The sequence below is a fragment of the Solanum tuberosum genome, unplaced genomic scaffold (assembly GCF_000226075.1).
Source record: "Solanum tuberosum cultivar DM 1-3 516 R44 unplaced genomic scaffold, SolTub_3.0 scf00519, whole genome shotgun sequence".
NCBI classification, from domain to species: domain Eukaryota; kingdom Viridiplantae; phylum Streptophyta; class Magnoliopsida; order Solanales; family Solanaceae; genus Solanum; species Solanum tuberosum.
Genome location: NW_006239445.1, coordinates 339885 through 350191, shown reverse-complemented (window position 1 = coordinate 350191; position 10307 = coordinate 339885). Strand labels below are relative to the sequence as shown.

General features: G+C 35.8%; 2 protein-coding genes across 3 annotated transcripts; one reads left to right on the top strand and one right to left on the bottom strand.

Moving 5' to 3' along the window:
• The first annotated feature begins 1829 nt into the window (after positions 1–1829).
• LOC102600335 (oligopeptide transporter 2-like) lies at positions 1830–5624 on the top strand. Its single transcript, XM_006364922.2, has 6 exons — positions 1830–2327; positions 2849–2946; positions 3149–3715; positions 4221–4473; positions 4565–4747; positions 4940–5624. The coding sequence occupies exons 1-6, from the start codon at positions 1830–1832 to the stop codon at positions 5552–5554; spliced, it is 2214 nt and encodes a 737-aa protein (XP_006364984.1). The 3' UTR covers positions 5555–5624.
• Positions 5625–6050: 426 nt separating this feature from the next.
• LOC102577670 (protein TIC 20-I, chloroplastic) lies at positions 6051–9627 on the bottom strand. Of its 2 annotated transcripts, XM_006364921.2 has the most exons (3): positions 9485–9627; positions 8082–8280; positions 6051–6901 (listed from the first exon to the last, which is right to left on the bottom strand). In XM_006364921.2, exons 2-3 carry the CDS (start codon positions 8257–8259, stop codon positions 6264–6266), a joined length of 816 nt encoding a protein of 271 aa, XP_006364983.1. In that variant the 5' UTR covers positions 8260–8280; positions 9485–9627; the 3' UTR covers positions 6051–6263. The 2 variants fall into 2 exon arrangements, with proteins under 2 accessions (XP_006364983.1, XP_015159718.1); XM_015304232.1 differs by lacking the exons at positions 8082–8280; positions 9485–9627 and adding an exon at positions 7844–8007.
• Between the last annotated feature and the right edge of the window lie 680 nt (positions 9628–10307).

Here is a 10307-nt window from a genome sequence, read left to right as displayed (position 1 = left end):
AAATTTTTTTTCCTCTCTGCATACATTTTCTCTCATAAATAAAATTGTCGATCGACAGAGTCTGTGTGTGCTCTTGTTGCTGTTCTTGCGTTCGCTGAAGTTATTGAAGTTTGAGGTACCGCTACTTCTTTAACAGGTTAATCCGTTTTATCTTGGGAGAAATTAATCTGCAACCTCGGGTACAGTGAGGGGATTAAATTTCTTAAGGAAACACAGTGGTTTCTGTGGACTCGGATTAAAACTAATTCTGTCTGTTTCATCTTTTTTCTGTTTCTGTATTTTTGACTAACCTGGATACAGGAGATAACAATAAGTTGATTTGTTTCAATAAATTCAAATTATGAACATGAAAATTATTAAATTGTCTTAGAAAATATATGAATGTTTGAATCTCTAATGGACCCTTCAACGTCATATATGTTGTTGTAATAACGTTTTTTCTGCTTCCTCTCTACTTGCTCGTATATCGAAAACTCATGGGAGAAAATGGAATTTCAAAATGTCAAATCTGGGAGAAAATAGAATTTCTTACTTTTCCTATAACATATTGTGTATGCTAAGAGAGAGAAGTGATACAAATGATACATACATATAAAAAAAGGGATAGAGATGAATGATGTAGTATTGCTTACAGGTGGAGTGATATGTAATTGCCAACAAAGAAATAAGGCCACGTGTAATGCAATGTAGAAAGATGGCTATTTAAGTACCTATATTGAAAGACAGAATTGTCCTCAATATAATTTCTTTTTACATCTAAGCAACCATGTTGAAAGTTGAAACTGTTGCTTCTATAATATAGAAATATACAAGTTTTATAGAAGACTAAACTTTCTAAGTAATGAAAAATCATTAAAAAAAAACGTAATTTAATAATATAATTGATTAAAGTTTAAAATATTTTTATTAAAAATTTAATATAAAAAAAATCTAATATGCGCGAAGCGCGAATTTGTTCGCTAGTTGTTTAATAACTCTAAAATACGAGAGTTGTATCTTACTATTGAAATCTAAAGTAATGTTTGCTTTGACTATTATTCTAAATAAATATTATATTATTAATTTTATTGTTATGTAATAATGAAAAGTTTTGGTTGAGATAGGATGCTAAAGTAATGTTATTATATTGTAAATTTATGTCTAATTTTGTATAATAATATTTGATGTGCTCGCATTATTATATTATTTTTCTCTCTTATTATTTTGGCTTATTATCTTATAAATTAGTTTTCATTCTCTACTTTTATAATTTTATAATCATTTTATTTCATATTCTATTTTTCTTGTAGGGTTGTCTTTCAAATTGGTGATGTCTGGCATTATGTGATAAGGAAAAACAACAATCTATCCATAATACACGATGAAACAATATATAATAACCATCCAAAAAAAATGCTATTTGTTCTGTCCTAATTTCTATGATACAATTGAAATTTTGAGATTCAAATTTCTAATTTTTAACGGTAAATTTCAACATAGAAGATTGGAGTCTTTTGAAACAAAAATTTATATATTTAAAAATGACGTAAAATTAAATTACTCTAAATTAAAGTATTTGAAAAAATTCCAATCAAATCTATTGTGAATTTGACTCTTAGAATTTTTTTTGGACATATTGGGATGGAGAAGTAAATGAAAGAAATAATTCAATGAGTCAAAATTTGAGTTATTGTAGAACTCTTCATGCATGTACTGTTACACTATAAAAACACGCACTCGGCCTCTGTCTCTACCGCTTCTCTTGCCTGCAAAAAATTCAGCAAATTGACGTGCAGCTTCAAACTTAAAACCCTAGAAATTAATCCTCTTTTTGTTTTCGGCCATCTTCCATGGCCGTAAACATGCAAATAAAGGATCCAGAGAATGTAGTTCCTGAAGAAGAAGAAGACGACGAATCCCCAATCGAGCAAGTTCGTTTAACCGTATCGAACGACGACGATCCGTCTCTTCCAGTATGGACATTCCGAATGTGGTTCTTAGGGCTCTTGTCCTGTGCACTGCTCTCGTTTCTCAACACTTTTTTCAGTTACAGAGCTGAGCCATTGGTGATATCGATGATTACTGTCCAGGTGGCGACGTTGCCGATTGGTCGTTTAATGGCTAAGGTGTTACCGAAGAGGAAGTTTACGATTAAATCGTGGGAGTTTTCGTTGAATCCAGGGCCGTTTAATGTGAAAGAGCATGTATTGATTTCGATTTTTGCCAATGCTGGCTCTGCTTTTGGGAATGGACCTGCTTATGCTGTTGGGATTGTGGATATTATCAAAGCTTTTTATTTCAGGAATATCACCTTTTTGGCTGGTTGGATTCTTGTGGTTGCCACTCAGGTTTAAACCTCTTCTAGTTTGTGTAAAAATCCATTAAAATTGCAACAAATACTACGCCTGAACCCATAATTTTGGATTCCGTGCTTAAAATCTTAAAAGTTGATTACATAAGGTTTTAATCATGAATTCGCCTTTGCATATATGCTAGTGGTCATTAGTTAAATCACTCGTACCAGGATTTTGACCACGATAACTCCATGAGAATGTCACAAAATTATATATATCTATCTATATATCGATGGAAGTATCAATTTAATTTGCTAAGCCTGAATGAGTTACATCACGAAGATGTTGTGAGCCTTAGACCTCTTAGTTTCTTTTGGAAAATATTTGAACTTCAATGTCAAGACTTTCCAACTCTTCATGTCAAGCGATGAAAGTATCTATTTAGCTTTTCTATCGTTCGTATTCTTAATTATTGGTCCCTTACTCTTTTTCATCTAGGTAAACAATTTGAAAGAACTTGCAAATATTTACCCACTCAAGTTTGCAGGCATGCTAATATAATGTTTATGTATCAGGTTCTGGGATATGGCTGGGCAGGGATTATGAGGAAGTATGTGGTAGACCCTGCAGAAATGTGGTGGCCAAGTAGTCTAGTTCAAGTTTCTCTTTTCAGGTAATTTCTTAAAAAAATTTAAACTTAACCCCTGAAATAGCATATAGCCTATTATCACGAGTTGCTCGTGGTCGGGTGCTTTTTGAATTTTTCTGGCAAATTCTTTCTGAGAATACTTGCATCTTCTTTTGGCTTAATTTGAGAATCTTGATGCATAATTGTTACTGTATTTGATAAATGTAAATTTACATAAATTTGGCAGGGCTCTCCATGATAAAGAAGGGGAAGGCAAAACCTCAAGAGGGAAATTTTTCTTAGTTGTACTAGCTTGCAGCTTCATATGGTACATTGTCCCTGGTTTTCTCTTCCCAACATTGTCAAACTTATCTTTGCTCTGTTTGGCCTATCCCAAATCAGTGGTAGCCCAGCAACTTGGTTCAGGCATGAAGGGTCTGGGAATTTTATCCTTCACTTTTGATTGGGCAGTTATAGCATCATATCTTGGTAGCCCTTTAGTTTACCCCTTTTTCGTCATTGTCAATGTCATAGTGGGCTATATTGGAGTAGTTTATATACTTATTCCAGCTTCCTATTGGGGGCTGAACCTCTACAATGCCAAGAATTTCCCTCTATTCTCCTCAGAGCTATTTGATGCTCAGGGGCAGATATATAATGTTACACAGATTGTTAATGATAAGTTTGAGATAGACAAGGTATCATATGCACAGCATGGACGCATACATCTCAGCATGTTCTTTGCTGTTACTTATGGCCTGAATTTCGCAGCTGTTATGGCTACTCTCTCTCAAGTTGCTTTATTCAATGGAAAGTAAGTGCTCTATTCAACATTTTCTCCATTTTTTAATCACTTATTCGCCAAGATGGATCTAGTCTAGACGCCTTGACAGAAAGCACTGCATCTAGCTTGGACTTTATGCGTATAATTCATGTGTGTAAGAAAAAATTGGAACATATATAAAGAAGAACCTGCAATACTAAACAATTGAACGAGTACAGGGGTTTATACTACTTGACCTAGGAAATTGACTTAAATGCTTAGGGAAACCAAAATGCTGGTACTCTTGTTGATGTTGTAGGAACTTAGATATTTTCTTTTCCATGCTGGTTAAGGCTTTTATAACGAGTTAACCAACTAGAATAGAACCTATAGATGAACTGAAAAAAAGAAACTCTCAGAGAGAGAGAGAGAGAGAGAACCCACCCCCTCTTTACTTGGCCAGATATTATTCAACTAAGACATGGTTCCTATAGGTTTAACGCATGAATTAAACTAGTGCTGCTAAGAGAATTATACTGATAAGTTCACTTAACAGGGAAATAGTTCAGCGATTCCGAGCCTCATACAAAGGAAAGCCTGATATTCACACAAGACTTATGATGAAATATAAGGACATCCCTAACTGGTGGTTCTACCTCATGCTTGCACTTTCATTGGCTTTGTCGCTTGTCCTATGTATCTTCATGAAAGATCAAGTTCAGCTTTCGTGGTGGGGGCTTCTCCTTGCAGCCTGTCTTGCTTTGATATATACCCTACCAATAAGCGTCATAACAGCCACCACAAACATGGTTAGTTTTGCAAGTTGAACATATGTTTAGTAACTTTTGTGGACTGCATCCATCCTCCTCTATTAAACAAATTTTTGCTTCTGATTAACAGTCACCAGGATTAAATGTGATCACGGAATATGTTATTGGTATGATAATCCCAGGGAAACCAATAGCCAATGTCTGCTTTAAGACTTTTGCCTATATGAGTATGAGCCAGGCCGTTTCTTTTCTCCAAGATTTTAAGCTTGGTCATTACATGAAGGTTCCTCCAAGATCAATGTTCATCGTTCAGGTATGCCTTTCTTGTTTTCTTCCTCTTCACTTGTTTCCATTAGTAGTATTAATCACTTATACTAGTCAATGGTTAGTCTTGGACACATAAGGAGTCCAATCTATTGATCATAGAAAGAAAAAAAATCTACAGCAATTGTACTGTTTCTTGATACTACAAGAGACTGACTGAAACCTCTATTTCCTAAAACAGCTAGTTGGAACCATACTTGGTGGTACAATCAATATGGGTGTTGCATGGTGGCTACTTAATAGCATTGACCACATATGCCAACCTAACTTGCTTCCTCCCAACAGTCCATGGACCTGTCAGAGCGATAGAGTCTTTTTTGATGCATCAGTTATCTGGGGATTAGTAGGACCGCGAAGAATATTCCTAGGCCTTGGAGAATATAGTGCCCTCAATTGGTGCTTTATTGGAGGTCTTGTGGCACCCTTTTTGGTGTGGTTGCTACACAAATCATTCCCAAGTCAAAGTTGGATTAAATTGATCAACATTCCAGTACTTCTTGCAGCTACAGCCAGTATGCCTCCAGCAACAACATTGAATTTCAACAGCTGGATTATCGTTGGAACAGTGTTCAATTTCTTCGTTTTCAGATACAGAAAGCAATGGTGGCAGAGATACAATTATGTCCTATCTGCAGCACTAGATGCTGGAGTGGCTGTAATGGGAGTGGTTCTGTTTTTCTGCGTTACTGTTTGGAATGTTAACTTCTCTTGGTGGGGAACTGGTGGAGAGTATTGTGATTTGGCTTCTTGTCCCACAGGCAAAGGCATTTTTGTCGATGGATGTCCTCTGACCTAATTCTATTAGGTTTTTGTTTTTATTAGTATAGTTAGGCTCCACACCGATATACCCTTTCTTCTGTGGTTAGTTGCTAGCTGATAGATTTTTGTAAATATAAGCAATTCTAAACGCAATACTAGTAGCTTTTCACCAATCCAAATACCTTACTTTCTTTTATTATTGAATTGATTTAATCAAAGATTTTGTTTCGAACTTTTGGATTAAGCAGCCTTTCTCTTGTTGAAACCTCACACCCAATAATCTACAAAAGCTCTTGGATTAAGAAGCCTTTTTCTGTTGTTGGTTTTGCATTCTCAAGTCTGCAGTCTAAATAGTGATATGACAAAAGTAAAAATCTATATATCAATATGTAATTCTGTTCCAGAATTATAAAGATGTATATTTCTGTTGCTGCCTCTAGTCTGGCGAAGTGCTTTTCCAGTTTGATAGATCAAACTGGTGAAAACGAAGTCACAGAAGCCCTAAAATGACAACTGAAACTAAGAGAACAAGCTGAAAACCAATGAGAACTTAATCAATACCCTTCCGAAGACGGGAGAGGAAAGAACAGCAGCAGTATAAAGTGAGTGTTACAGACCATAAGGCATTTCCCAAGAGAACGTGATCATTGCAAGTTAAAAATTCAGTTCGATCTAGCCTCAACGTCCTACAAAAAAGGCATAACAAACATAATCTCATCTGTTTACAACCTATGTGTTGGCTTTCATTAATCATAGGGTATTTGAATATAAGCTGCATCACACACAAATGGTACATCAGCATACATCCCAGCAAGTGCGCATCTTATGGACTCTAAAACTGTGAACAGATAGGCAAATGCAACAGCCGTCCAAAAGTGCATACCAACCTTGCCCCAGTATACCGCAAGTGGCATCCAACGGCTTATAGTCCCAATAACCTGCAGGGCAATCTCAAGTAGCATCCCCATCACCACATGAAACCTAAAGAAATGAGGCCATTCCTTTCTCCTCACTATACCAAGATAAGCAACAAAGAAGTATGCCATTAAAAACCAGCTCGGTAATCTCCCAATAGCTCCCAGGAAAGGGTATGTCAGAAACTCCAAATCTTCCAAGAAGGGGTGGAGATGATATGCTGTCTCAGCATACATCCAAGTCTCGTGAAGAGGCATCAAGTAAGGGAGACATGCTAAGGTTCTCCACCACCACCTTGGCTTTTTGGTCATCGGAGGGAATCTGTAACTATAGGGGACATCTTTCGATGCTCTAGGGGAAAAGAACAATTGGCTTCGTCTTGGTAACTGTGGAATAGCATTCGAAAGACCACCATATTCACCGCTTAAAAGAAGTGATGATGCAGAAGAAAGATCAAGGAAGCTGAATCCTGCGCTGACAACTCAACGTTAATAGGGAAATTAGCTTTTTATATTTCATCTAATAGAGTCAACAGAAAAGAATCATACATAAGCTTGTAGAGTTAAGATATATTGGCTTAAAGATCTGTTGACTACTTTGTTCCCTCTATCATCATTCTTATAGTACCGAATCCTCTAAAAGAACACTACGTATAACTTACTGTACTCCTTAGACCTCTATTTTTACAGTAGCTGCCTTTGCACATTTATCTATTTGAACTGTGAGAGAACAGTAGCAAAAAGGAATGGACGGAAATACATCTACAATAAACAACATCCACCAAACATGGGTGCATAAGGATTCGAGCCATTTCAGTTTTTAGTTGAAGTTTTTGAGAAAAGAAGAAATATACATTTCTCCTTAAAGACGAGGAAAAGACCTATATGATAATCCACTCACTAACTTCCTTACAACTTACAAGCATTATAAGAACTTCATGAAGAGCTCAAATTATGATTAGGTCCCTCAAGCTACGATCACAAAGATGCTATTATCACAAGCTTAAATATTCAAACTCGAATTAAATATCCTCACCACTTAGGCCCTAAAAGAAGCCAAAGAACAAACCCCAGCTTTTACGCAATTTTAAAAATCAAGACAAGTTGTTGGGATTAAAAGGAAAAGGAGAAAGAAATAGTGATAAAATGTTATCTTTATAGGAATCTTAATTGAACAACAGTTTAATGATTTCAAGACTATGTACAAGATCAGAATGAATAAGACCTATTAAGACCAAATGAGCTTTAATAAAACAAAGAAAAAAATGCATTTATACACTTAGTGGACTGAAACCTGAAATTTTCAAATTCAAAAATCCATTAACTGAAAACAAACAGGGCTAAGCAGAATTAACATAAAAATGCAGAATGAAAATAATATGCAAAAAGATCACCATCATGATTTCACACACCTTTGGAGCAGGATGTTGGATACTGATGAGGTGCTGGTGAACGTTTAACACATGTGACTATAAAGATGCAGAATGAAAATAATGACATGCAAAAAGATCACCATCAAGATTTCACACACCTTTGGAGCAGGATGTTGGATTCTGATGAGGTGCTGGTGAACGTTTAACACATGTGACTATAAAGATGCAGAATGAAAATAATGACATGCAAAAAGATCACCATCAAGATTTCACACACCTTTGGAGCAGGATGTTGGATTCTGATGAGGTGCTGGTGAACGTTTAACACATGTGACTATAACCTTGGAAAGTGGCAGAAGGGTGCATGATGATGCAGATCGGTAGGACTTGGAGTTACATGCTTTGAAAGGTTTACAAATACCCCCAGAACTCAAGTAGCATCCATTTAGGATCATATTCAAGTCCTCCGAGAAGATCTACAAAGAAGAGAAGCACATAGCACCGTAAATGCACTGGAATGCAGGTTAAAACCAAGATGAAAATAGAAGGATCTCCATAAACTCTGCAAAGAACTATCTGAACCAAACATTTCAATGCAAATTTTAAACGAAGAAAATAAATATACACATGATTGACTATCAAATTCAAAAGTTGGAAGTTTGTTGTATTCATAAGAAGAAAATTATGTATCCATGTAGTACAACTTTATGAACTGATGACCAAGACAAACCCATTCATAATGTTTTCACTAACAGAAGCCTCGGGGTTTTCAAAATGTATAAACTACAGTCATTTGCAAGTTTGGGTAAAAATACTAGTATCATACCATTAAGTGTACCAATGCTACCCATTGTCCATTAAAAGAGAGTGGTTTCACATTCAAACTAGTCCCTATGATCGTAAAAAAAGGTGAAATTATCCTAGTCCTTAAAAAGCCAGAAGCAAAAGTGGTGCACGCCCTTCACCAATATTAAGGGAAGAATTATTTCAAGAAACGCAGGATTTAACAATAATGTCCTAGTTATTCATCCATATCATTTAGGGGTCGCCTGGTGTGAGGGACAAAAATAAATATAAAAATATAGCTGCTACTGAGGCAGTATTGTTTCTACAACATTGATGAAAAATCGAAGGACGGCGCAAGAAAAACTTCAAAAACAAAACAAGGCCAGAAACACTCAGTTTATTTGTCAAATGTAGAAAAAGGGTACTTGAAATAACTTCATAGTTTGGACACTACAAAAGAAAATACAGTACATTAGGATGCACAAAACAAACAAGAAGCAATATCAACAACCAGGTCCAACTGAATCAAAATAGCCATTTATAATCTAACTGCTAATGAGAAAAAAACAACGAAATCAAAATGTGAACTTTTCTTATTCAAATCAAGAAAAACTTAAATTTGACACCATAAATGTTCAAATGACAGATTAAACTAAACATTACTTTACAACTATCAGTTTTTTTCATGATTGCCATCTCATCATTAAAAACCCTACACAAGATAGTGACAAATAGTACTTTTTTTTTTTTTTAGAAACTACATAATCATCACAAAATTCAACCATAACTTAAAATTGATATTGCACTAATTTATACTTCGAAAAAAATTACTTCCACAAAAACACAAATACAAAAAAATTCAAAACTTAAACAAAAATAAGAAGGATTAGATACCTAATTGAAGAGCATAGTGACTGTAACGGAGAGTGGGGAGTGTGAGTGAGAACTGAGAAGAGGAGTTCTTATCTGCTCGGCGAGGCCTCCAAGGTGAAAAATGTTCAACAAAGAGGAAAGCGAACTGTCATGGGCCGTCCTTATGGTGGTGTATAGGCTTGTGGGCTCGTGTAAATTTTAAGAAAAATTACGTAACTACACATTTTTTCTTACCCTATTTTCTATTATTTCTTACCATTTTAAAAAGGGAAAAAGACGAATTTACCCCCAAACTTTGATAAATGGAACATCTATGCCCTCTGTTATACTTTGGGTCCATCTCAACCCCAGCCGTCCAATTATCGGTACACACATGCCCCTCTCACTAACGATCCCCTCATCCTGTACACGTGTCTTAATCCTAATCAACTACCCGTTTGATCATTGTTTTTAACCCATAAACTAACAACCCGCCCTATAAACCCATACACACCCGATTCCCTCTAAAATATCCTAAGTCAATTAAAAGACCCAAATCTTCCGGGTCTCTGCTCCGTTATACTTTGCGTCCACATAAGCCCCTGCCGTCCAATTATCGATACACACATGCCCCTCTCACTAACGATCCCCTCATCCTGTACACGTGTCTTAATCCTAATCAACTACCCGTTTGATCATTGTTTTTAACCCATAAACTAACAACCCGCCCTATAAACCCATACACACCCGATTCCCTCTAAAATATCCTAAGTCAATTAAAAGACCCAAATCTTCCGGGTCTCTGTTCCTATCTATAATGCATTGTTAAACAAAATTAATTACACTTTTAATACAAAATTTATCC